This window comes from Oncorhynchus masou, chromosome 12, assembly GCF_036934945.1.
Source record: "Oncorhynchus masou masou isolate Uvic2021 chromosome 12, UVic_Omas_1.1, whole genome shotgun sequence".
NCBI classification, from domain to species: Eukaryota; Metazoa; Chordata; class Actinopteri; order Salmoniformes; family Salmonidae; genus Oncorhynchus; species Oncorhynchus masou.
The window spans coordinates 23970159-23997615 of record NC_088223.1 but is presented as its reverse complement, the minus strand read 5'-3'; the positions used below and the strand labels follow the sequence as shown (position 1 = coordinate 23997615).

Here is a 27457-nt window from a genome sequence, read left to right as displayed (position 1 = left end):
TCAGGCTAGAAGATCGAGGGTTCGAGATCTGCTCCCTGCTTGTTTTATTACAATACATAAAAAATTATATTTTAAATGCAAATGTTTAATAGCATTACTTTTCATAACAAACCAATGCATTTTTAAATACATTGTGGTTAAGGTAGAGTATGATTTCATTTAATAATTTAATTCGAATTGTTTTAACACCATAGTCAAACTATCGCAAACTGTTTGACTTGGAAAAAAATATAACATATTTTTTTGAAAGAGCCGTTTGGAAGCCAAAACAGTCGGCTCTTTTTGGTGAGCTGAGCCGAACGAGCCGGCTCACTGAAAAGAGCCGGAATGCCCATCACTACTGGATAGAGGTTGGTCTATGATGTGGTTCAATTTGTCTGATTGGTTGTGTTCCGCTGTGCCACGCGACTTTGAGCGAATCAACTAGCCATCTGTCCTGCGCAACTGTTGCACTTGTCCACTTTGTGATTGAAGAGCGGAGCAGAGGTTGAAGAATCCATCGACTAACTGTTACCTGGACTAGGCTAATTTAAACGGTCTATTTGAACCTTTTGACATTATGCATTTACGACAAGGTTAGCAGGTAAAGGTAGTTATCCACAGTCTCAGTACAGCACGGTCCACCAATACAGCAAGTGAGCTAACTAGCTTGCTAGCTAATCCTCTGGTTCTACAAGATGTCTATGAGAACACTTCCTCTGGTTTTTATTAACCTCGGCGGAGAAATGCTCTATATTCTGGACCAACGTCTTCAAATTCAGAATACCGCCGATGATAATACACAGAAAGGTAGTCTGAAACTAGATTATCATAGCTAGCTACTGAAGGCATGTTAGCTGCGCACACAGTAGGCTCCCAATTAATCCTAACCCTTTCTAATTAGCCTAACTAGTTAGATGACTAACCTCAGTCACACATGAATAGGGGAAACCTATTCATCTGGGCCAGGGGTAGACAGCCCTGGTCCTGGAGTGCCACTTCATGTTTTGATTTAACCAACCTGGAAGACCAGGTGTTGAATTCCGACAGTCATTGAACTGATCAATTAGCTCAGTTGGTCAGGTGTGGTGCCTAGTTGAAACTAAATCCTGCAGCACTCCAGGATCTGGGCAATTCTATGGTAACGGAGTGATGCTGAGACTCAGATTTTTTGCTTTAAAATGTATGTCAAACAAAAACCAATGATTGCAAAGTTAAACAAACAATAAAGCACCATGCACAATGACTACTGTTAAGAATTTCAACAGAATATTTAACAAAAAAACACTTGAAGAACAGTGCAGATGTAAAGTTTGGTAACAGAATGACTTTTTGTTCTGTCATTTTGTTACCAAACTTTGCATCTGCACAGTTCAAGTTTTAAAAAAAGTCTCAGCATCACTCTGTTACCATGCCACTCTGTTACTTTGCAAATCTTTAAATGTATGAGATAATTGCAAGTATCTTTGGTGTAGTAGCAGTTTGAATTTAACCCTCCCCCCAACATATTATATTTTTGCCCTCCTTAACATATTTATTTCCCAAAACATCACTTTATTGCAGGTGTATGGTCAGATGACGACAGAAAAAGAGGTATTTTCCTAGCCAGTCACATCCCTCCCCCCATGTATCCTAGCTATAGCCTGTATTCTGTACAACTGCACTATTAGTCAGTGTACATTAGTGAAAAATGGTACTGGTTCAGAAAGCTTGTTATACAAGACAGCACTGCAATTCTATGATGTTCAACAATCTTATATATTGGGCATGTGCTGAATTTATCAAATTAATTATTGCTGTCACATTTGCAACATTTTTGGATTCCTTTCTGTACCTCCATTTTATCACCTTTATTTTATATCACCTAAAATGCATTCATAACCAAATGGACTTTTTTTACATTTTTGTTTTGTTCAAGTCCTTAATAAATGAACTGTTTCTGTCTGTCCTATCATGTCTATAGTTATGAATGACATCATAGCCACCATGTTCAGTAAGGCCTTTATGGAGGAACTGCTGAAGCCTCAGGACCTCTACAGTAATAGGGCTCTGAGAACAGTGCTAACACGACTCGCCCATGCCTCCATCATGAGGCTCAACCCCGCCAGCATGGATAGGGTAGGCAACATACAGTAGACTAGAAGTCCTAATTCAAATAATCCAAGTTTAGAAATTACTTGCTAATTTAAAGCCTCCGTGTAGTCTGTTTACTGTAAATCATCACTGTATGTCTAATAAATCACTTTATTTCATGAAAATAACTCAAAATATATTTTTTGGCCAGTGAATTTACATACACAGCCCTGATTGGTGGATTGAATCAACTCTACCCTGCTTACCCCTTCAAAGTAGGAGGATACATATGCAAATAAAAGATGACTGGTCATTGGTCAGAATAATCAGATCAGATTGTGATGTCATGCTATGGGCCAAAAACTCCATCCCACCTGAGCAGACTGAAATTCTTTTCAAAAAGGTCTTGCACTAAAAGGCATTATCATCATTTTCACAATTTCAGAGTGTTACATCAACCTCATAGGGTGAAGAATTTAAAAAAAAGGGGGGGGAAATACATTTTTGACTGCACTGCCACTTTCAATCTGCCCCTTTTAAATCAGCTGTGTAGTGCTAGGGGAAAACTAAAGCTGTGTTCGAATACCCATAATAACATACTGTACTATACTTAATGAGTATATACTACATACGATATTAGTTTATTTTAGTATACTGTAAACGAATGGTATCATTTCAGTTGAGCGTACTAGAGCTTCGCCTGTCTACTGGAAGTTGATACTGTTGCTATGAAACCTCTTGCTGACATAACAAATGACTAGCTAAACATATTATGATTTCGGTTGTGTTCGTAAATTCAATCCGGAGGGCCAGAGTGTACTCTGGGCATTCATAAATCTATAGCAAATCTAGAACAGACTCTGTTCATAAATTCGGAACATTCACAGAGCGCACTATGGAAGCTCTGGCCGAGGGTTGATCTGAGCGTTCAACGAAAGTCAAGCACCCAAGCTAACTGGCTAACATTGGCTTGCTACTTCCAGACACAAATGAGACTGAGAACACCTCACTCTGACTATTTGACTTGCCCTAGCAGAGCTGGTTAGGCTGTTTTCATGTTGTCTAGAGTGTTGATGACTAACTATGCTGCTGGCAACAATTTTTTTGCCGACGTTTACTGACACCGGCCATATTCAACGGGTGTTGAGTGTTCGTAAATTCATCCGTTATTCTGGGTGAGAGTGCTCTGAAATCGGAGTAGAATGATGTGAATAATCAAGTCAATAAATGTTGGGTAGTTAGTTAGATAGCAGATAGCTAATAAAACTGCCTGGCAAGTTGGACGTATTTGTAGCCAACTAACGTTAGGTAGCTAACGTTAGCTAACATATCGGTACCTACTGCTGTAATGCTATGTGGTTCGTAAGGATAGCGTAGCTAACAAATTGTCAGCCAACACAACGTGTAATGTAACTTATTTGAAAAGTCATGACTTTTTTACATTGCTTAATATTTAACATTTTTCATAGTTGTTTTAAAGCAATGAATTTGTATCCGCTTTTGTAGGACTTCGGCTGCATATTTTCTGCCATTTTCTTCAAATCTGAAAACGTGACGCCATGCCCATTTTTAGAAGAATTGCATTATGGGCCATAAAAGCACGGCAATAGTGTCCACTACATGTATACTTCGAATTTTGGCGAATTTAGTACGACATCCAGGAACTTTTGGCATACTAACTATATCCATACTATGACCAATTAGCATACTAAACTCAGCAAAAAAAGAAACGTCCTCTCACTGTCAACTGCGTTTATTTTCAGCAAACTTGATGTGTAAATATTTGTATGAATATAACAAGATTCAACAACTGAGACATAAACTGAACAAGTTCCACAGACATGGAATAATGTGTCCCTGATGAAGGCACCTGCAAGTTCTCTGACATATCTGGAGGGAATGGCCCTAGCCCTCACCCGCCGATCCAACAGGTCCCAGATGTGCTCATTGGGATTGTGATCCGGGCTCTTCGCTGGCCATGGCAGAACACTGACATTCCTGTTTTGCAGGAAATCACACAGAACGAGCAGTATGGCTGGTGGCATTGTCATGCTAGAGGGTCATGTCAGGATGAGCCTGCAGGAAGGGTACCACATGAGGGAGGAGGGTGTCTTCCCTGTAACGCACAGCATTGAGATTGCCTGCAATGACAACAAGCTCAGTCCGATGATGCTGTGACACACCGCCCCAAACCGTCACCCCTGGTGAGACAAAACCGCGACTCGTCAGTGAAGAGCACTTTTGCCAGTCCTGTTTGGCCCAGCGACGGTGGGTTTGTGCCCATAGGCAATGTTGTTGCCGGTGATGTCTGGTGAGGACCTGCCTTAAGCCCTCAGTCCAGCCTCTCTCAGCCTATTGCAGACAGTCTGAGCACTGATGGAGGGATTGTGTGTTCCTGGTGTAACTCAGGCAGTTGTTGTTGCCATCCCGTACCTGTCCCGCAGGTGTGATGTTCGGATGTACCGATCCTGTGCAGGTGTTGTTACACGTGGTCTGCCACTGCGAGGATGATCAGCTGTCCGTCCTGTCTCCCTGTAGCGCTGTCTTAGTCGTCTCACAGTACGGACATTGCAATTTATTGCCCTGGTCACATCTACAGTCCTCATGCCTCCTTGCAGCATGCTTAAGGCACGTTCACGCAGATGAGCAGGGACCCTGGGCATCTTTCTTTTGGTGTTTTTCAGAGTCAGTAGAAAGGCCTCATTAGTGTCCTAAGTTTTCAGAACTGTGACCTTAATTACCTACCGTCTGTAAGCTGTAGTGTCTTGACGACTGTTCCACAGGTGCATGTTCATTAATTGTTTATGGTTCATTGAACAATCATGGGAAACAGTGTTTAAACCCTTTTCAATGAAGATCTGTGAAGTTAATTGGATTTTTTTAAATGATCTTTGAAAGAGGGTCCTGAAAAAGGAATGTTTCTTTTTTTGCTGGGTTTATATACTCAATTCACGTCACTAATAGTGAGGTTAGTATGAGTATTCAAACACAGCTTAAATGTGAAACACTGCGACCTAACCCTTTTACTCTCGACCACTAGGCCCGTCAACAGGTCCCTTTCAAATATGAGTAGATTAGAAAATACTGGTCATGCCATCTTATATGGCATTCAACATACTGTAATTTGTGTTTTATTTTGTTTTCTGTATAGCTTTATGAATTGATGGTGATGGCTTTCAAATACCAACTCCTGCTGTGTCCACGTCCCAGAGACCTGCTGATTATTTCATACAATCACATAGACGCCATCCGGGAGTTTGTGAGAGACACCCCCAGTGTTCTCAACCAAGTGGACGAGACACACCGAAAGATCATTGAGGTACGGACCTGTCACTGGCGCTCTATTCCCTATATAGTGCACTACTTTTGATGAGGGCCCATATGGCATTTTTTTTTTTTTTTACAAAAAAGTATCATGTTCGAGTGATCTGTGTACATGCTTGCAACAAAAAGCCCTGTAGCAGAGAGCTATACACTGATGTCAGGACCTTGACAAACTTAGCACTGAGTAAGTGTTGACAATGACAACACAAGATTGATGGCTATAGCTATACTCAACAAGTATATTATTCCTCTGGCTTATTCTATCTAGCTCTGTTTGTGATATTTTACCTTGCCTCTCAAGCTTGCTAGGTAAATCAATCTTCTGACACCTGTGATGATGTAGACAATAGTGTTTCCTAATTTACATGAGCTGCATCTGGAGTCAGATGTGATCTTATTTACTTCTATGTAAACAAAACGGCTTCTGATTCGGAATTGCACACATAACTTTTCATGACATGATTGGGAAATGGGTTTATAGGACTCTGGTCAAAAGTAGTGCAATTTTGTAAGGAATTGGGTGCTATTTGGGACGCAACCTGATTCATTGTGACAGATTACATGCATGCTTTACCTAAACTACAAAAATATGGCCTTAATTTGCTGTCTCGCCCACATCCTGCTTGTAATGCCAAGCTTAGTATGATGTACCCTTTTCTACTCTTCCTGTTTGTTAAAGGTATATACACCCTTGTCTGATGGGGAATTTCAACTCCTCCGACAAACGCTTCTCATATTTCTTCAAGACATGCATGTCAGGGTAAGTCCCTTTTTATCTTTATCGGCTGTTGAAAACTAAATGTTTATGTATAAAAAAAAATGTAATCCATACAAAAAAAAAGTATTTTGACCGATACTGCTGTTGACAAAAACAAAAACAAATATGAATGTTGTCTCTGACAGGTATCACTTTTCCTCAAGGATAAAGTGCAGAATCCCAATGGACGCTTTGCTCTCTCGACCACAGGCCCAGTGCCCCATGGGACAGAAGTCCCAGGGTTAATCAGGTAATCTACTTGGCAGTAGCCAATGTGGAGTTGCCAGAAAACGCTAAGATCTGGTTTTCAGGGATATAATATTTTCAACCTAACTTCCATTTCCCCTGAACAAACTGAAGTGGGAACTCCGCTCAGGCATCTTTCTATACCTGCTACGTTAGGTTAACTTGGCAGTAACGCGACGGAGGTGTTAAACATATTTGAACCGTTAGTTAGCGGATCAACTACCTGGTCTCCATGAGTAGTGACTGAGAGGTCATATAGATATTCATTGGAAAGGCCAAGAGGAATTGTATTGACGGTCATGCATTGCATGCTACAGTTAGTGGTAGTATTTTGCTAGTCTGTTCCTTTTTTTACTAGTTCCCTTTTAGATGCGTTTCAACCTGAAGACATCAATGTAACCAATCTGAATTCAGGATTTCATCTCTGACTTCCTGTTATCACAGGATGTTTAGTAGCAATGGGAAGGAGTTGAAGAGATGGGAGTTCCCCACTGGAGGCAGTTACACCAGCTCCATCCGAGTGGGCTCCTTTGAGCGGTTTGGAGATAGAGTCACCCGAATTGGAACAAATATGTAAGTAACTACCTACTGCACCTGGCATGGAGGCTCGACCATTAAACATCAGAGTCGGAAATCTATATTAGCTGTTTGTTTTAAATCGATATGTATCTGTTGAATTCTAACAGGTACAGTGTGACTCAACCAGAAGAAACTCACACATCCAAGAACTACTCTCAAAAGGTAGAACTCTGAACACACTTCATTCCACTTAAAGTACCCTCATTTTTGTCATCAGGCAGTATGTATCATGCATCTCAACGTAGGGGTGCTGATTTAGGATCAGTTTTACATTGAATAAGACTACATGGACAGGTAGGACCTGATCCTAGCACTCCTACTCTGAGAGACTTGATCCATAAACCCCAGGTGTGCATGCTTACAAGCACAGTAAAGACTGCCCTCTTGAGGCACTAGCACTTACTGTACATTTGAGTCTTTTAGCAGACACTGTTATCCAGAGCAACTTGCATTAATTTTTTCTACTTTTTCATAATGGTCCAACATGGAAATTGAACCCACAACCTTAGCGTTGCAAACGCCAAGTGCCATGCTCTACCAGCTGATCCACATGGGGGGCAGTAAACCCAAGTAACCCAATCTGCAACCGAAATGGCACCCTATTCCCTATATAGTGCCATTTGGGATGCATACCCACTATATATACTTATTGTTCCACAGGCGAACTCTGAACCCAACCCCCTGGCCAAAGAGGAGCTGAACCTGCTGGCTCGACTGCTGGGTGGAATGAAGGTTCAGAACCGAAACACTGAAACAGGGTTCCGGGTCAACCTCTTTGCCACAGACCAAGAGGAAGAGGAGGCGTGAGTTCTCTTTCACTACTAGTGCCTTAGTTCTTTGTTTAACAGTGATTGTGATGCACATTGCAGCATATTGATCATCTATAATTTGGTTTGATCAGAGCAAGTAATTGGTATGTGTGAAGGAATGATCTTTGTCTTCTACAGTGGAGCATCAGGAGGGAATGGGGATCAGTCATTCCAAGTGATTAATATTCAAGCAACACAGGTATGATGGTATTGAGTGATTTCATAGCAATTACACACACCGAATGCGACCTGCCGTTCATCTGGCGTTTGTTCGCCGCAGTGTGTTTTAGGGACCGTCTGACTGATGACATTTTCAAGCGTTTCTACATATAGATCGGTTTGCAAATTACGGCTGGCACTCTGTTCAGAGGTGCTAAGTACTCTCGGCAGGCAACCTAGCATCAGACTGACAAACCAAAGATCACCATGTCATTGGTGTGTATTCCTGCTCAGCTCTCTTTTACAATCTCCACTAAAACCCCTTTAAGCTCAACAGCATATCTGTATCAAGCAACAATTGTAGTTCATTATTGTACTAATTATGCATCAAATGAAGTTTTTTTTTTCCCCTCTCAGGACGTGCAAGTCAACACAGAACTGGCTCGGATCGCGGGAGAGTTTACCGGGGAGCCTGAACAGACTGAATCGCCAGAGGGACCAAGCAACAAGGGGGATGACCTGCTGGCCATGATGGATGAACTTATTGAACTATAATGTTGATTATGATGAGGTTTTGGTGGGTAGAGCTGTACAATCAATATTCTAGTTTGGGCAAGATGCCTATTGTAGTTTGGGTGCTTAATGTTACTGTGGTTATCCACTATACTGGAGCTGGTCAATCAATGCTTACATACACAAACTCAACATTACCTCTTAGGCCCGTTTGTTGGACAAAAGTTGAATCACGTATTACTTTAGTCTATCTTTTCATCCCTCTGGTGGTGCTATTTTGGTTTGTAGATTACATCTTAAAACGAGGGCAAAAAGTGAAGTATAAGACTGTAAAAATGAATGGAAAGTATTGTAGATATGAATAGCTGTTATGTTGTATATTTGTAATGTTGATGATTCTATGAAGAAAATCTTGTGTATATAGAGAATATTTATATATAGTATGTATGAGTTTTATTTTTGTATTCGGTGGCACTTCATATTTTGGTAAATAATCTACCAGTCATTGAATATAAGAAGCAGTTGTCTTCAATAAAACAACACTCAAGCATCTTTTTCCACATTTGTATTTTTGTAGATTTGCACAGATCATGTTATTTTCTGAAGGATCCTCAGATCGCCAGCAGGGGGAGTAGTAACAACATGCCAGCAGAGCCATGTACTTCTAAAAACATGTTTTCTTGTTAAGTCATGTTCTTACAAACATAGATGGTGTTACAGTACAAAACAGCCTTTGTTTGTTACAAAAACAAATGTGTAAATCCACAAAAAAAGCAACTTTTCTGTTTCATGAGGTGTGCAACCAAGGGAAGCTACACTACATAACTAAAAGTATATGGACACCTGCTTGACGAACATCTCATTCCAAAATTATGGGCATTCATAAGGAGTAGGTCCCCGCCCTTTGCTGCTATAACAGCCTCCACTCTTCTGGGAAGGCTTTCCACTAGATGTTGGAACATTGTTGCGGGGATGTTGCTTCCATTCAGCCACAGGAGTAAGGTCGGGCACTGATGTGGGCGATTAGGCTTGGCTTGCAGTTGGTGTTCCAATTCATCCCAAAGTTGTTCAATGGGTTTGAGGTCAGGACTCTGCGAGATGGTGAAGCGTGATTCATCACACCAGAGAACGAGTTTTCACTGCTTCCAATGGCGGCGAGCTTTACACCACTCCAGTCGACGGTTGGCATTGTGCATAGTTATCTGAGGCTTGTGTGCGGCTGCTCAGCCATGGCAACCTATTTCATGAAGCTCTCAACGAACTGTCCTTATGCTGACATTGCTTCCAGAGGCAGTTTGGAACTCGGTAGTGAGTGTTGCAACCGAGGACTAATGATTTTTACGCGCTTCAATGCGATCCTGTTCTATGAGCTTGTGTGGCCTACCACTTCCCGACTGAGCCGTTGTTGCTCCTAGACGTTTCACCTCACAATAACCACTTATAGTTGACCAGGGCAGCTCTAGCAGGGAAGAAACTTGACGAACTGACTTGCTGGAAAGGTGGCATCCTATGACGCCACCACACTGAAAGTCACTGAGCTCTTCAGTAAGGCCATTCTCCTGTCAATGTTTGTCAATGGAGATTGCATGGATGTGTGCTCGATTTTATACACCTGTCAGCCGAATCCACTAACTTGAAGGTGTCCACATACTTGTGTATATATAGTGTACGTAGATTTTAAGTGCCTATAATACTTTAAATAATGTGTTCCTTTAGTAGGAGTGAGTCTCAGAACTCTTTGAGAAAGTCACCCCACTGAGGCTTTTCCTGGTCTTCTCGCCAGTGTGGGGGCCAGGTAGTTTTGACACTTGGTCTGTCCTTCATCATAGAGTAGTATGCTCTCAGTTTGGGGTAACGCTCTGCTGACAGCCCAGAGCGGAAGGAGTAGGCAATGGTGGGGAAGACAAGGACATCAGCCAACGAGAAGGCTTTTCCTGCCAGGTAAGAGCCTGCCTCCAACTTCTGAAAGTATCCCTCCCACAGTTTAATTTCAATTGCAAGGTTATCTTTGTTCCTCTTGATAGCAGAGTCATGTCTCTCTCCCTGAGGGACATAATACTCATAGTAGACCACATCACTAAGTTTCTCGTAGAAGGTTTGGCCTTCAAACATGCGTTGGTACATCAGGGCCTGTTCGGCTAGACCCTCAGGGATCATCTGGGTCCCCTGGGACCTGAACTGGTTTTCCAAATACATGCATGCTCCATAGGACTCGTTCACTATGCAATCCCCGTGTTTGAATGTAGGGAGCTGTGCCCGGGGATTGAGGTCCATGACTATTGTAGATTTGTGCTCTTCTTTATCGAAGTCCAACAGCGTCTGGTTGTATCCCTGCAACATTTTCTCCTCCAGAGCGATCATAACCCGCCAGCACGGAACCGAGAAGGTGCACCAGAGAAGTGTCATGTTATTGGCCATGATTGTAGACACCGCGGAGAAAAAGGCGAGGAGTAGTCGACTTGGTAGTGTTGTTCAAGACGTTGGCAAGTTTCCAAATACATGGGCCCTGCGTGGCAGTTGGTGGTGACGTAGACGACACAGTTGTAAAACGTCATCAAACTGCTCCGGCGGTTCACTATCATCCTCAAGTTTGCTCATGACATGATTAGCTACGAAGTTCTTCTCTAAATACAATTAACCTTGGTTTCTCCTGAATATAAACGAATCAACCAAAATGTACGCTCGCTTCTTAGCTTTTTGTAAAGTCAGTGTTATCCAGCTTCTGTTGTAAATCTAGTCCATCGCGCTACTACAACGAATTATCTAGCTCTGTCGCCTTCCATTGATCCTTTAGGAGATTCTTTCTCTATGTTTAGTGACTTGACTTATATATACTTTAGTAACCCACCAAAGTAAAGATATTGTGCTGTACCGTGAGAACTTATTTATTTGTGCGCACGATGTCGCGTTTTTCCAAAATAGTAGCTCTGGTCCATGCGTCAGATGGGAATGCAGATCCAACGCGTGAATTATAATAATAATATATGATAGGTCTACCCATAATGCCGTTTTTGCAAGAAACGTTTTGGAAACGAATCAATAACAAGTCTTTACATTTTATACACAGACCCTTTCCTCCCTCTCCATAGTCTTCCCTGGCTGTATCCTGAACCTAAGCAGGACCAATGGAGGTGTCCCATTCGATCAGGGAGCGCACCATAGCAGAGAACAGCCTAGTGATCCTTCTCCAGGGGCTTCAGGGGGAGGTGACCACCGTGGACCTGAGGGATGAAAGCACGGCGAGGGGGCGTGTGGTCAACGTGGACGCCTTCATGAACGTGCGTCTGGAGGAGGTGATTTTTGGGTTTATTTTGGGTAAAACAGATTTTTACATTTAGAAACAATAATGTTAAAGTACAAATAACTCCAGAGGATGACACAAGTGTTAAATACACGTTTTTCCAATGTTCACTCAATGTTCCAATTAGATTTTATGTATTTATTTATTCTATGTGGATGCAGCAGCACATTCTTTAATTATCCAAGACGATTTTCCCCTTTGGTGACAATAAAGTATATCCTAATCCTTCCAATGTGGTCGACCACAGGTGCTGTACCGGGACCGCCGCGGACGGCTCAGTCAGCTGGCCGATCTGTTTATCACAGCCAGGAACGTGCGCTACGTCCACATTCCCGACCACGTGGACATCATGGAGACCATACAGACCCAGCTGACCAGGATCAGACGCGTTCGCAACTTTGCCGGCGATAAAGGCGGCAGGAAGGAGTATCAAAAGAAAAAGAAGTGAACTTGGAAGGGTGGAGGACATTGTGTTGGCCCCAAGGGGCTGACCTTTTCTGACCTGAGTTTCAGCTCCTTGTCACTCATGGTCCTCCCAAACGTGTGGCTTGACAATGAGCAATGGAGTTGGCAAGAGCACAAACAGATCTGGGACCAGGCTATACTGAATTGATAAAATAATTGAACTTGAAGAGTGGTATTCTCATCCACCAGTTGGCTTTCTCTCTGTCTATGTGGTTGGCTAGCAATTGAACCAGGGGACGAGGTTAGACGGGTGGAGGTGGTGTTGCCCCAAGGAGCCTTCCATCACCGCTCATTTCAAATTGTGCAATTTCTCCTTGTTTCATTCATGAAATTGTGACTCCAGAACAGAAGAATATGAATTTGAATTGATTCTCAGAAGTTACATCTGTCATCCTTGAGTCTTTATGTTCATAATGCTTTAACATTATAACTCACAGAGGGTGACAGGTTCTCCTCTAATCCAAGGAAAGAAAACAACTAAAGTTTAAGAATGTCAATAGTTGGCATTGTAAAGACTTTTCTTTGGTAAATAAAGACTATTCTTTTGGATGCTTAAGTGTTTTTGATTCTCATTTTGCTACATCTCTTGTTGAAATACTTTGAATAAACATTACTTTTTTAAATAAATCATTGCATTTTCAGAAAACAAAACTAATTGAGTAATTCCAAGCCATGTAGTCTTAAGTGCTGTTTGGTAAGATGACAAGATGTGTGATTGCTATAATTTGTTGGTTAGATTGTCATTTTGTCTTGGGGAAAACTGGTTTTGATATAGGCACAATGCAATTTGGTTTATTGTGAATCAATCAATCAGATGTATTTATAAAGCCCTTTTTAAACCAGCAGATGTCACAGTGCTGTACAGAAACCCAGCCTAAAATCCCAAACAGCAAGCATTTCAGATGTAAAAGCACACCATGTAGGTTACGCCTATGTATACCATTATTTCATTACATATACCTTTCGTCCCTTCCTTGAAGTGATCACAGACGGTTGATCCTGTAAGCTATGTATTGGAGTATTTGCTTTCACCTGTCCAACTGTGTTAGATCTGTACTTATGAATTCAAGGAAGCAAGGAAATGTTTTAATTGTATAGCATTTGAACAGGAACCAATACATACAGTACACTACAGTGAGGGTGTGTTTGTGTGGGTGCAGTGTTTTCTCTACTGGACATGAACATGTCTGTGACCCAAATGGCACCCTATTCCCTATGTATTGCACTGAAGTGCAATATCCCTATGAGCTCTGGTGAAAAGTAGTGCACTATAAAGGGAATAGGGTGTCATTTGGGATGCAAACATGGCCAGAAGCCTCGGCTAGGATAGACCACAATGCCCATCTGTCTGAGGAACCAGCTCTCTGTCTCCCTCCCTACCCACAGGCCAGCCAGGGAAAAGATTACTTATGATCAATACCAGTCTGGATGAGGGGAAAAAAGCAGGGCTGTTTCCAAACTTTAGCTCTCCCAAACAGAACCCACTCATAAAAGCCTTTTGGTTCACTCTTGAATGTGATTGGTGGACTGGCAGTCACGGAAACAGGATGGAACTTCTTGGGGCCAATGGCATTGAGCAGAGAAACTAAGAGGAGAAAGAAGTGTTTCCCTTGGAAATGGCAATCCTAAATGTTCCGATGGTGTTTGGGATTTAGAGGAATTTCTAAATGGGTATGTTATTTCTTAGCAATGTCAGGAAGAGGACAGGTCTGACATAACACTTGTTGGCTGGAGAAGAAGATTAACGCTTGAGTTCAGATAGAGTTTCACCATTACCAGTCAGTTACATGTATAGAGTGTACTACAAAGGGGAGGAGTTGAATTCACCTGGGGTCAATATGTCCTACAGAATGTAGTACATAGGGAAAGGGGATACCTAGTCAGTTCAACTGAATATAACTGAAATGTGTCTTCCGCATTTAACCCAACCCCTCTGAATCAGAGAGGTGGGGGGCTGCCATAATCGACATCCACGCACCTTCAGCGCCCAGGTAACAGTGGGTTAACTGCCTTGCTCTGACAGAACAACATATTTTTACCTTGGTCAGCCCGGGGATTCGATCCAGCAACCTTTCGGTTACCTGCCCAATGTTCTAACCACTAGATAAAGAATGTAGTTACACCACTGGATCTCAGGAATTTCCCTATGCCGTTCCATTATTGTTAGCCGGGGACCTGTGGTCTGAGCTGTGGTATGATTTTGGTTTTGAACCTTCTTTTAAAAAAACAAATGTTTTCTCTAAGACCAACCTTGAGAAACCTCTCAGTGACAACAACCACATAACTGCTTTTGAAAGCCACTGGACTGACTGCCACATCAACACTGTTTAGCTCAGAACAGTTCTTTACAGAGGAATTCAAAATAAACATTTTGGTTGTGAAAGCCCCTTGGAATAATAAGAAACAATGGTTGTTTGCCTCATCAATCTTGAAATATGTGGACAAACCACTATGGTTTACACAACAAACACAAAGAACCACATACAAAACTTGTATGACTTTTATGGAGGTGTGAAACAGTTTATTTAAAACCTTGCTTGGGACATATTAATCCCTAAAACCATGTGCCTGTCTTAAATGGCATCCTATACCCTACACAGTGCACTACTTTTGACCAGGACCCATAGGGCTTATGTCAAAAGTAGTTCCCTATATAGGGAATAGGGTGCCATTTGGAATGTAACCCCTGAGATCACAACACAAAAAGTTTAATTAATGCCCAGTCAGTCCCTCCTTCCTGGGTTAACGCTGAACAGAGCTTCCTCACTGTGGCATGGCCTAGAGCTGGAGATAGCCCACACACACAGAGACCAAGTTAACAGGACACTGACTACAACACAAGTATACCTCAGACTGAGTGTAAGTATGTATGTATGAAGATCTGTGGAATGCAACTAATGTTGTTTGGGGATTTTTGGTGAATGCTAATCAAGCTAATTTCTCTCTGTGTTTTTTGGAAAATGCTAATCAAGCTCATCTCTTGCTCTCCTCTCTCTCTTTTCGTTTCTCTCTCAACACCTCCCTTTTGACAGCCTCTCTTGGCCCAGGTTTGGCCAGTCCTCCCTCTCTCTGAGTAGAGGCAGTGGTGGTGGAGCACAGCTGATGTTGAGGAGAGAGGCAGTGGTGGTGGAGCATAGCTGATGTTGAGGAGAGAGGCAGTGGTGGTGGAGCACAGCTGATGTTGAAGAGAGAGGCAGCATGTGTGAAGGCTGTTCTCTAACGGACTATCTTCAGCTTTATAGAGAGGCCAGGTCAAGCACCCCTGAGCCTTGGATCTTTCCTCATCTTAACCAGCAGTATAACAGCCCGATGGGACTAACTGCTCCTACTCCTCTATGCCTCTGAGATCCTCTGTGTTCTCCTCCACTTTTTTCACAGCCTGTGGCAGTATTTGCTTTCCACAGAGATGGACAGCTGCTCAGTCTAGACTTATAATCATTGTTGGATCTGTGGATTGACTGTGAAGCCACAAATTCAACTGACTTTATCAAGATTAAGGTGAGTGAGTGGTTTCAGTTCACTTGTGTTGTTGAATGGTGTCGTCACTATTTCTGTATGTAGGACCGACTGTTGATGTCCTCACAACTGATAAGGATGTATTCACTTGCCTTTTTACATGTTATGTTTTCTATGGAAGAGATTGATTTCCTAACAATTTAGGAAAACACTGAGTTTACCTAAAAAAGTGATCCTGTACTCTGGAAGTAACAACATGACATAGAGGTGTATTAGTAGAGAGTGTTATTAACTCTTATTCATGTCTGTACTTCATAATGCCACATCTAGAAAACTCTTTATAGGCACTGTAGCAGCAACAGAAGCAGAGACCCAAAACGCCTCTACATCCTCACTTAAACATGATCAGAGCAATCTGTCTCCCAGCCTGCCACACATGTATGTTGTTAAAGACCATATGTGCTTTTGGCAGTTTTGTTGTCTCTATGTTTTTTGTATTATGACAACAACCTTATCCATTAAAGTTACTGTGTTTTTGGATGATATCTGTTTTAAGGCACCAGTGACAAGAATAATACTTACGGGAAAATCTACGGCAACAGAGTGATATTGAGATTTTAACAGAATGAAGGTTTGTGCTTTTGATGCCGTCATTCTGTTACCAAACTTTGCATCTGCACTGTTCTTCAAGTAAATGTGTTTTTGTAAAATTCTGTGGAAATTGTTAAAAGTTGTCCTTGTACATAGTTGTATGTTTGTTTAACTTTGCAGTCATTGGTTTTTGTTTGGCATACTTTTTAAAGTGAAAAATCTGAGTCTGTGTTACCGTAGAATTTCCCTTAGGTATTCAAAGGTTTAAAATGCCATTGTTTGAATCTGATTGATTTATGCAAGCAGGAAATGTGTAGGGTTGAAGGCAGAGGGTTTAATGAGGTATGTAAACACACACGTCCACAGTTAATTTCAGGAGTTATTGAACTTGTCTGGTAGGTGTTAATGCTGTCGGTCTTAGAATTTGTTGACCAGAACTGTGTAACTTAAAGAGCCATCACCAGTTACCGCCGGTATGTAGCATGCAGATATTTTGAGACTGAGAGAAACTTTTATGACGGTAACATTTCTTGTTTGTTGTGATAAAGTTTTATGGTTGTTTGTGATAAAACTGCTTGGAGTGCATTGGTATACATGGCTATTCAAAGAGAGGGAGGGAGGGGAAGGAGAATGCACAGGGAGGAGAATGCGCTTGAAAGGGATTATATTTCGAGATGCCAAGAAGTAGACTATAAACACACAAAAAAGTATAGAAATGGGTCTGTTGCATTTTTCAAATGAAGAGAGCTTTTGTGCCTCTTTTAAAAAAAGAGCCTTCCTAACCTTGATCCTTTTCAATCTGCCTGACTCATGGTGATGAAACACCATCCTGGTAATTTGTAGGATTTGGGAAATTAAAATCGAGGTCAAGCAAGGCCTAATTAAATGAAAATATTGTTTGTCTTTAAATGAACTGCAAACAAAATTACTCACAGCACTTGTCATTAAAGCCTGAAAAAAAAACTGAGGATGAAGTTGGTGAGCTATTTCCTTCCAAAAGTCAAATCAATTATCTAGCCAAGAGAACTATAAGCAGAGAACCCCTGATGGGGAAAGGCGGCAAGTCCCATCATCTCCCATGAGTCTGTGGGCCAACAAAGCAGCAATGCTGCCAATTGCTGCCACCATTTAATTGGCAAAATGTACTTTGAGAGTGAACAGGGTCAGGGTCTGCTGCCAAGAGTCGGCGGGATAAAGATCAGGGTGGGAAAACACAGGGTCCTGATGGGCCTGATGATAGCTGGCATGATTTTAAACTGATTTTAAATAGGAAAGACGCAGCGAAAGAGCAACATTCTGCCAGTGCCTCAGCTGTTGTTGAATTGCATGCAGGCAATGAGGGAGGGAGCAATCAGTCAGCAGTCATTGGATTTCATCAACACTTTGTTGTCCTATTCCCTCCCCCAATCCCCAGATTCACTCTCAACCTCTGTAACACTGTATAGTGTTATTTGTCTTTTAGATCTCTCCTTCCCTTTCACTTTGGCTCCTCCTCGAGGTGAGACTCCACACAGACAGACTGTTAGCATGCATGTGAAACACGTGTTTCTGTGGGAAAAGTGAACCCCCCACTTTGAGCACACAGGAAAAGAATAGCTGGGCCACTGCTACGGAAATACCAGAAATACGAAGTAATTAGTGGTGAAGCAAGCACACTGACTGACTCTGTGTTTATGGTGTCCTCTGTGGGGCACTAGGGAAGTACTACCAGGAACACAATGTGTACATCCCAGTGACCTCTGACACCTCATTGAATTGTAGTGAGGATGGTTGGGTGGGAAATAGGTGGAGGCATTCTGTTACACTCTCTTCTAAGCCTTATGAGACTCCTAAGGACCAGAGAATGAGCTCAGACAGTTAGACACTGAGTGCTGGCGGTCAAAAATGACAGTCCGTTCCTCTCATTGGAAATGACACTGGCGTCATGGTAGAAGAGGAAATGTTGATTGTTTCCTGTTTGTGGAGGCAGTTCTGACGGTATGTTAATTATTTTTGAACTACAGGTCCTTGTTTTGGAGACAGGCCCGGATCTGACACCATAGAGACCTAGAGATGTGATGACCAGAGAAGTCGTCAAAACAGAAGAACTCATAATATTGTTGGTGGATGGTGTCAACCAAACAGAGGTCAAAATGGAACCAATTAGAAAAGACATGGAGCTGCTAAGTAACAGCATGGCGAGCTATGCTCACATCAAAGGTGAGACATCTGTGTTTGTTCTTCTTATAATTCTAGGATAAAGCAACCCTTTATTAATTCTGATGCTTTAAGAAAGCTTTCCGAAAGATCTGTAACCTCTGAGTAGAACCACAATCCTTTCCAGGGACTTGTGTGTTCTGTTAGCTTTGGCTTGACACCCCTGTACCGGGAAAGTGTCTGCATGCTTGACCTCTCAAATATTGTGTAAAGTTCCTCATTTCCTGCACTCATATTACAGCCAAAGGAAAGTGGCTTATACAGTAAGACCAGTCAGGGGCCCTTTGTGAAGAGATTTGCCAAGAACTGATACCAAACAAGGCATTGTTAAAGTCAATTAACATGCTGTTTAATTTAGTTCAAAGAAATGAAGAATTGACTGAACCCCTGGCAATGTAGCTGATAGCATCAAAACCAACCTGATCTTGCAAGCTCACACAATCTGTTTTCACAAGGCTATGTAAGTGAGTGATCTAAACTGTTTTTCCTAAACCCATCTAGCCAACCCAGAGAGCTTGGCATTGTACTTCATGATGGGTGTGTGTTTTGGCCTGCTCCTGGCCCTGTGCCTCCTGGTCACTGGCATCGCCTGTAGCACACGTCGTGATCGCACCAAGAACAAGAACACTCCCCACTCCCTAGAGAGGAGACAACTGAAGTCTAGTGAAGAAGATGAGGAACAGGAGAAAGTGGATGAAGGGGAGGAGGTTGAGATCCCTAAATTAACTACGGTGCCTATGAGCAACCTCAGCAGCCAATCAAATGGTACTTTGAGGAGCGTGAACGTGTTTGCGTCGGCAGATGAGCTGGAGAGGGCTAGGCAACTGGAGGAGAGGGAGCACATCATCAGAGAAATCTGGAGAAACGGGCAGCCTGATATAATGGCCACTGGGACAGGGACCATCGGACGGGTACACTACCTCTAAAGGACCTAAAGTGACTCAATGACCTACCAGACAGAGACTGTAGTGGACTTTACTGGGCAGGCACAGATTCACCTTCATCTTTTCATTCAATGTGTATTTTCAACATTTTTCATTAATGTATGACTATGGTAAATGTGTTGCACAATACAATGTACGCTTTCATGTTTATACTTCAATGAGTGTCCATATACATTTTTTTTTTGGTAATAAAAAGTAGAATTTCATGACCACTGGACATTGATTTACAATGCAGACAGCTTAAAGAAACCACCAATATCACTGTCTTATGTATGTTAACATTTGCTTATTGACTTGCATGGTTGTTAGGCTGCTCCATGTTAATCTTAGCCGGGCTACAAGTCTTCCCACAGAATCTCCCATCCTTTAACCCCTCGTTAGCCACCATCTCTGACCAGTAACTTCCTGTTTTCCTTTCCACAGTCCCAGCAGTCTCTGTTACAGCAGCAGCAACACTGTGGATCCATAAATGGCACGCTTACATGGTGTACTACTTTTGACCAAACTCCTAAATGATTCAATTTGGGATGCACACTCGATTTCCCTTTCCACACTCCCTGCAGCCTCTCTCTCTCTCCTGAAGAGGTTGTTCAGGACTTATGAAAAGGTCATTTGTCCCCAGGCAAAATACCGGTTTTTGTTGCCCCAAATGGCACCCTATTTCCTACCAAGTGCACCACTTTTGACCATGGCCTCTGGTCAAAAGTAATGCACTATATAGGGAATAGGGTGTCATTTTGGACATACCTGTGCTGTACATCTTACCAAGGCACTACTTCCCTTGTGCAAAATCCAGTGCATCCCAGCTATGCCCCAGGGGATCCTCTGTTTTTGGCTTCCCTGGGTGAGATTTTCCCTCCAAACCCAAACTGTTCTATGCTGAATGAAAAGGTTACTACTTCAATTGGGGATTGTTACAACAGCCATAAAAAAAAATGGTGTGTCTCAAATTGCACCCTATTCCCTGTATAGTGCACTACTTTTGACCAGGGCCTTGGGCTCGGGTTAAGTGGTGCACTATGGGATAGGGTGCCATTTGGGCTGGCATTTATTCCTTGATTTTTGCTTGAGTGAGTGACCCGTGTTTGCTTTTGAGGTTATGTAACTTCAGTCTGCACTAGTGATGGATGGGTTATTAGCAATTGCAGGTGAACAAACAGCTGACCCGCGCACAACTAGTCTGCAGTCGCATATCGAGTATGTGCTCATTACCAAATTCCACAGCTAAATTGCTGCAGTCCTTATCAAATTGTCCTAAGCAGGCACTCATGCCTAAAATTAGTTAGACATGTTGCAATATATCTTGTCAAGTCCAAAGATTTGCAATATAACAAATACCGTAGATGTGTACAACTTTTAGAGCTAATTACTTTCCATAAGGCATTTGATAACAATGTTAAAAACTCTGAACTTTAAATGAGGAGTGCAGAAGGAAAAGGCAAGTAGTACATGACAAAACAATTCAAGTGAACCAGAGAAAATATTTATAGACAATTAATGACAAGTCCTTAAAATCTCTGAGGGAACAGTAGAAAATATGTCAGCTTCTGTTGCGAGTAAGAGCGTAAAAACAAAGAATAGAGTCCTAGTTACAGTATGCTCAACACATACAGTATGGACACAATGTAGTCTAGGGGTAGACTGCACAAAGCAGCAGTCTTGCACTGTTGCTGACTAAACCTGCTCCTCGACATCTACTCACCTGTATTCGTGCTCCACCAACAAGTATAGTTTGACAGTATTTATTTGCCACATACAGGGAAAAGTTATACTTATGTCATCTTGTGCCATAACCTCAATAGTATAGGTTTACCTTTTGATGTAGAACATTACGGAAGAACGAAAATGATGAAGCCCACAAACTACTATTCTAGACTGAACAAAAATATAAAAACGCAACAATTTCACTTATTTTACTGAGTTACAGTTCATAAGGAAATCAGTCAATTGAAATAAGTTCATTAAGCCCTAATCTATGTATTTCACATGGCTGGGCAGGTGCGCAGCCATTGGTGGGCGTAGGCCCACCCACTGCGGAACCAGGCCCAGCCAATCAGACTGAGTCTTTCCCCACAAAATGGCTTTATTACACAGAACTACTCCTCAGTTTCATCAGCTGTCCAGGTGGCTGGTCTCAGATGATCCCGCAGGTGAAGAAACCGGATGTGGAGGTCCAGGGCTGGCATGGTTACACGTGGTCTGCTGTTGTGAGGCCTGTTGGACGTACTGGCAAATTCTGTAAAACGACGTTGGAGGCGGCTTATGGTAGAGAAATGAACTTTACATTACACAGCTCTGGTGGACATTCCTGCAGTCAGCATGACAATTGTACACTCCCTCAAAACTTGAGACATGTTGTGACCTTTAATAGTCCACAGCAGATGGGGCACCTGTGTAATGATCATGCTGTTTAATCAGCTTCTTGATATGTCACATGTCAGGTGGATGGATTATCTTGGCAAAGGACCAATGTTGACTTACAGGGTTGTAAATAAATTTATGCACAAAATGAGAGAAATAAGCTTTTGTGCGTATGGAAAATTGTGATCTTTTATTTCAGCTCATGAAACATGGGACCAACACATTACATGTTGTGTTTATATTTTTGTTCAGTATATTTAAAACATTTAAACTCCCAATATAAAAGGCCTCAATATCAATAATTTTGTTTGTTACATAACTACTTATTTTTCCTATAATTATATTCATTAAAAAAATCTAAATAGTGATTTACCTAAAATTATATGACACAGGCACGAACATACACCTGCTATTTGTCAGCTGTGAAACAAAATATTTTTTTTTGTAGCAGACCTTTTTACACAGTGAAAGTCCTCTTGATGCTTAAAAACAGGAAGTATCAATGGGAACAAACCACACAGAAACAAGCTCAACTCCCCAACAAGTAGAAGACCAGAACTATTGGTGGTAATGAGAATGCTTATGTAGGATGGAGAATTCTCAACGTGGCAGGACATACTGGTATGTGAGCAATAGCTAGGACGATAAACCGAAATTTAAATCGCAGGTATTTTGCTGATATCGTTCAATACGATAAGTAGCCTATAGTAGAGAAATGTGAACCTTTAAATAAAGTTAGCTAATATGGGTGATTGTTAATTGGATAATTGATGGCTACAACCATCAAACTAGTAGTAGTTGAAAGTATCATTTAAAAAAAGAATTAACTGTGTTAATTGTTAGAAATGTATTGTTCTCGCATCAATTCAGGCAATTTATCGTGATATGGATTTGTCCACATCGCCCAGTTTTAGTTTTAGCCCAGTACCCACAGTAGAGATTGGACTCTAACCGTACCACCCCATGGGACCAAAGTGTCATGCAAAACACCATCAAAAACCTAGCACTGCCCAAAACAACTGTTTAGCTAAAGGCTTGCTTTAGCTAGTACAGCAGAAAAGCTGTACGACGAAAGTATAAGAGCAATACATATCACTATGAATATCAATTTTAAGGCACAAATCCATGTCATTTTTATGTCTTGAGGAAAGTTACTTTGCTTTAAATCAACGTAGCTACAATAACGTAACCATTTCAGAGGACCCAGAGGGGTGTACTACAAAGCAAGATCAATGAGTTAGCCAACCAGAAATAACTACAGATATTCTGGTTCATTAAGAAAGCTAAACTTATAAATGCATTTTTGGTTGTTGAGTCAATTAGACCATGCCTATTTCAATCTGGGCATGGTCTAATTGACTCCAAAAATAAATAACTTTCTTATTTCATAATATTTACTGTAGGCAAGTTAGCTTACCACCTCCTTTATCCTGTTTGTAGTATATCCCACAGGAGACGATCGGAAACCAGTCTGCTATTGTTCGTAACAAACAAGCAAATACAGATAAAAAGACAAACAAAGCACATCTTTACATATCAAACACCCAGAAACAAATACAAATTACCGGTAGTAATTTAAAAAAAATTCAAAAAAAAATTCAAGATAAATTAAACATTTTCTCCCATATAACCCTTACTGAAAGTGGCTTGAGTCAACGATAGGAAAACAACCGTGTACATTCTGATGCTGTGACTGACTAGGTGCAGGGCAGGTAGCCAGAGTTTAGACTCTTCAAGCTTACACAGAGATGACGGCAGATAATCAGATGACCTCAAACAGATGAACAGAAAGCTCTGGAGGAAGGAAGAGGAGGGACTACTACAGCTTGGAAGCTGAGGGGTCTCCGGACTGGATGTTGTCTTTATGGTCCATCTCTGTGTGGTGCTCCTCCCCATGCTCGCCCCCCTCCTCCCCATCCCCCTGGAACTTGTCATGAGTCCACTTGTTGGGGCTGCTGCCGCCCTTGCGGTAGATGAAGCGTCCCCTGCTGCGGGGGAAGGCCCCTCGGCCGCGGCTCTCCAGCCACGTCTTCTCTCCCTCTCGGTCATCATGCTGCCAAATAAGTAAACAGTCAGATCAGTGAAAAGGATTCCAAGACAACATCAGCAAATTAAAATGTGTTAACATGCATTAATGTTCATTATTAAAGCCGAGATCCACATTGGTGTAACAGTGCCACTGGTCGCCCCAAGCACATTTGTTATTGTTTTCTTTTGAAACGGGGCAGAGGAGCATTCTACATCATGGTAAAAAAATATCATAGAACATACTCTGCTGTTCTATCGCGTGTGCAATGCTGTCCGAGGGAAAACTACGTCTTTGTTGTAATATCGCAAACAGACGTGGCAGTTTCACCTCTACCGATTAACATGTATACATCTTGTATTAATGTCACTAAGAGCAAAGATGATCACCTATCACAATATGAAAACAGAATCAAGACCATGTTTTCATATTCTAATCTGGGAAAAACAGAACCAAAATCAGCTCTGAATGTTAGGAGAGACTATTTGGATTCAAATCCACTAGGGATATTGTGCAGAGTGCTCACACAAAAAAAAGTAATTATGGTATACTCAAATAAAGAGTAAGTGCTGAAACTTACAAAGTAATATTTCCTACTCTTAGGAGTGTACTCTGGGTCCCACTCCTCGTCTGGCGGGCGCTCTGGGGGGGCGTTGCTCATATTAGGAGGGGGGTTGCTGTTGTTGTTTCCTTGGTAATTGCCCCTGTTCCAGCCCCTTCCACCTCCTCTCACTCTGGGGAGCTGAAACCAAAACAAACAGGGTCAGACTGGGGGTGTAGAGTGAAGTTGCCTATAAACACTGATCTAGCATTTCCCCTATTAATGGCTAAGGTTAGGATTGAGGGAGGGGAAGTTGATCCTAGATATGTACCTAGGAGAAACTTAGTCTGAGCACAATCAACTATTATAATTTCTAATATTCACAGGGCTTGGACTGAGGGCTTGGACCTGAATAAAAAATAATAGCTGCAGGAAAGCAGTCCCGATGTAAAGATCAAATACATCAGAGACGGAGAGCGAAAGAGCGAGTAAGCGGGATGAGAACACCAGGGGCTCTCAGTCGGCTGTGGAGAGAAGGAGTCAGGCTTCTACATTGAGTATTGTGTTTCTGAATGTCACATGAGTATTACTTTACCTTTAGTAATCAGGTATGGATTAAGTGTGAAATAGAATCATCATCCTCCTCATTTTCCTTATCATCATCATCATTAGGAGGAAGGAACAGAGCAGAGAAGCACAGTCTATAGCGAAGTTATAAAGATAGAAAATTACAAGACAATCAAAGTCATTCCATAGTGCACTCCAGTCCATACAGTAGGCTGGCTAGGTGAAACAGTAGAATACGTCACACAGAGAGCAGAACTTACAAATCCTCCTCCACGTCCTCGGCCCCTATCCATGTGGCCCTCGTAATCCCGGGGGGGACCCCTCTCCATGTGGCCCTCATAATCCCGGGAGAGACCCCTATCCATGGGGCCTCCGTAGTCCCGGGGCCCGAAGCGAGGTTTATTGTAGCCCTGGTCCATGTGCTCCATCTCCTCCCCCATCATGTGGTCTTTACCTCTGAACCCTCCTCTGAAGGGAGAGGGAGAGGAGGAGGAAGAGGAGGAGGATGGAGAGCGATCACGCTTCTTCTTAGTTTTTCTGTGAGTGAGAGGGGTAAAAAGGGGAAATTACAAACTAGACTCCATTTTAACTGAATCTATATTTTAAGTGCTGAACATGAAATCGCAAAGAAACCTTGGGGTGGAGAAAATGACATGCATAGAGTTTATATAACCACATTCCAATGAAAGAAACAATTCAGGGATGGAGGAGACTATGGGGAGGTGATTTTAAAGTAAACTGTAATAAGCCTACTTGGATTTCTTGTGGTGTTTGGCAGATCTCTCTGAGGACCTCTCTTGGCTGGGTCCTCGGGAGCCTCCGGAGCCCTTGCCCCCGTCCCGTTTATGCTGTCCAGGCTCCTTCCCAGAAAACCTTTTACGGCGCTCTATATCCAGACGCAGGTCCATTGGGTCACCTTTAGGTTTTTTACCCTGATCCTGTAGAGATATGGAAGTGCAGTCTATGTTATTTGCCACTTCCGATACAACAACTTAGAAGTGGGCAACATAATGAAGTAATGATGCCTTTCCATTTCATGGGTTGCACGTTTCGTCACAATATTGTTTTGAACATTCGTTTTAGGACTGGTGCCCAACTGAGCATTCTATTCAATGCATTGTCAATGAGCGCTGATGGAGATTTATTAAAAAGTGCATTACAGTGTCTTGGAAATACAATCACATTTCATAAGGAGGAAAATAATTAGTAAGAAAATGGTCATCATTGTGATTCAGGCCAATATCGTATAATTTCAACAAAACAGTCATTAGCCTCCGTTCAGAATGACTGGGCTTATCACGAGGGCATCTTGAGAACGTTCATAACAATGGCATGGCGTGACAGTGACTGAGGTGCAACCTATGAATATATATCAAATATTAAGTAAAAAATAAATAAAAATACATGCAGTGAAATAAGGAAGGTGTGTGTTTGTATTATTGCACCTCATCTGCTGGTGATTGCACAATAAATGCATCCCTCCAGAGAGCCAAGGCCATCTTGAAATGTTTTCTTCCAAATAACTTAAGCTCTATATCAAAGTATTTTGAATTGATGTACTCAAGTAAACAGATCAATCACGTGTGTTAATGTAATCTTAGTTCATTTTCTAAGGCTTTATTAAATGGAGTAACTTGGCCAAGTAACATACATTCACATCAACAGACATATACACACTCATGGGAAACAGGAGCATGCTTTTAAGATATCCTTTAAAAACAAAATCATTTTACTGAACTTGAAAACATGTTGCTTGTTTGAGGAGAAATACTTACGATGGCATTGCTTAGGGTCCCATGAGAGGCTTGGACACAGCATCTTAAGTCACCTCCTTTTAGCTTTTTCTTGGGTACGTACATACCCGCTCAATAACCATATCTCATAGGCTGGGGGGCTTGCTTGGGATTACAATACACAAATTGGGCTCTTTTGATTTAGACTTATGCATCTCCTTTAAAAGAAAAGCACAAGCTGAACACTGCTGCTTTGGATCGTCTCAATCACCTTATATTTTTACATCAAATGTCAAAAAGGCCGGTCACCTTGTAGCTGCAGTCCTCCAGCTCATCTAGCAGGTGAGAGTGTCTCTTAAACGCACTGGGGGAGACATCGATTCTCCTGGAGTAGAACACAAAAGGAAAAGGCACAAGGTGAGTTGGATATGGCTTCATCAAAGCATGTACTTAACACACTATAGTGTCAAAGTATTTGATTTGTTGAACACACAACTTTGCAGCTATATTGAACACTTAACGTAAACTCATAGCAATCTGAAAAGAAGGCAACCAATACTGGCTGACACAGTTATGAGAAAGACTGCCTTACCTATGGATTTCTGGACTCTTCCTTGGCTTCATCAATTCCATCTCAGCGGCTTTTCTTTGGTACATGGCAAATCGCTCACTTAAAGTCATGCCTGAAGAGCTGAAATGTTGGGCTGCAAATGGAGGACAGATACAATATCTATAGTCTTTCTAGTCAATGGAAATCTCTAACAGATTAGACCGGATTAGATATCTATTTCACCAGCCACGTTGGCGGGTGTTCAGGGCTCCACAGTGCAAACATTT

At 41.9% G+C, this 27457-nt stretch overlaps 5 protein-coding genes across 17 annotated transcripts in view; 3 read left to right on the top strand and 2 right to left on the bottom strand.

Moving 5' to 3' along the window:
* The first annotated feature begins 476 nt into the window (after window positions 1–476).
* LOC135549723 (protein OSCP1-like) lies at window positions 477–8988 on the top strand. The gene is made up of 10 exons (XM_064979973.1): window positions 477–789; window positions 1943–2097; window positions 5204–5371; window positions 6056–6136; window positions 6280–6383; window positions 6824–6952; window positions 7066–7120; window positions 7619–7761; window positions 7906–7966; window positions 8344–8988. The coding sequence occupies exons 1-10, from the start codon at window positions 678–680 to the stop codon at window positions 8479–8481; spliced, it is 1146 nt and encodes a 381-aa protein (XP_064836045.1). The 5' UTR covers window positions 477–677; the 3' UTR covers window positions 8482–8988.
* Window positions 8989–8996: 8 nt separating this feature from the next.
* Window positions 8997–10937, bottom strand: LOC135549724 (glutathione S-transferase A-like). Its single transcript, XM_064979974.1, has one exon. It carries the CDS (start codon window positions 10855–10857, stop codon window positions 10168–10170), a length of 690 nt encoding a protein of 229 aa, XP_064836046.1. The 5' UTR covers window positions 10858–10937; the 3' UTR covers window positions 8997–10167.
* A 62-nt stretch (window positions 10938–10999) lies between these two features.
* lsm10 (LSM10, U7 small nuclear RNA associated) lies at window positions 11000–12843 on the top strand. Of its 3 annotated transcripts, none has more exons than XM_064979976.1 (3): window positions 11006–11115; window positions 11529–11732; window positions 11988–12841. In XM_064979976.1, the coding sequence occupies exons 2-3, from the start codon at window positions 11565–11567 to the stop codon at window positions 12186–12188; spliced, it is 369 nt and encodes a 122-aa protein (XP_064836048.1). In that variant the 5' UTR covers window positions 11006–11115; window positions 11529–11564; the 3' UTR covers window positions 12189–12841. The 3 variants fall into 3 exon arrangements, with proteins under 3 accessions (XP_064836049.1, XP_064836048.1, XP_064836047.1); XM_064979975.1 differs by having other exon boundaries at window positions 11507–11732; XM_064979977.1 differs by having other exon boundaries at window positions 11000–11717; window positions 11988–12843.
* A 2138-nt stretch (window positions 12844–14981) lies between these two features.
* On the top strand, window positions 14982–19601 carry LOC135549722 (protein eva-1 homolog B-like). 2 transcript variants are annotated; one of them, XM_064979970.1, is made up of 4 exons: window positions 14982–15064; window positions 15238–15703; window positions 18256–18451; window positions 18950–19601. In XM_064979970.1, exons 3-4 carry the CDS (start codon window positions 18310–18312, stop codon window positions 19372–19374), a joined length of 567 nt encoding a protein of 188 aa, XP_064836042.1. In that variant the 5' UTR covers window positions 14982–15064; window positions 15238–15703; window positions 18256–18309; the 3' UTR covers window positions 19375–19601. The 2 variants fall into 2 exon arrangements, with proteins under 2 accessions (XP_064836042.1, XP_064836043.1); XM_064979971.1 differs by lacking the exons at window positions 14982–15064; window positions 15238–15703 and adding exons at window positions 16076–16099; window positions 16218–16292.
* Window positions 19602–20853: 1252 nt separating this feature from the next.
* thrap3b (thyroid hormone receptor associated protein 3b) overlaps window positions 20854–27457 on the bottom strand; it is a 42968-nt gene continuing 36364 nt past the window's right edge. For 8 of the 10 annotated variants that reach the window (XM_064979966.1, XM_064979969.1, XM_064979967.1 and 5 more), the window contains exons 6-11: window positions 27213–27324; window positions 26930–27005; window positions 25641–25825; window positions 25148–25424; window positions 24360–24521; window positions 20854–23806 (exon numbers count right to left, since the gene is read on the bottom strand). In XM_064979966.1, coding sequence (XP_064836038.1) covers window positions 23573–23806; window positions 24360–24521; window positions 25148–25424; window positions 25641–25825; window positions 26930–27005; window positions 27213–27324 — 1046 coding nt within the window. In that variant the 3' untranslated portion in view covers window positions 20854–23572. Of the gene's footprint in view, window positions 23807–24359; window positions 24522–24915; window positions 25022–25147; window positions 25425–25640; window positions 25826–26929; window positions 27006–27212; window positions 27325–27457 lie in introns of those variants that run through there. The other 2 variants (XR_010457009.1, XR_010457010.1) reach the window with 2 other exon arrangements.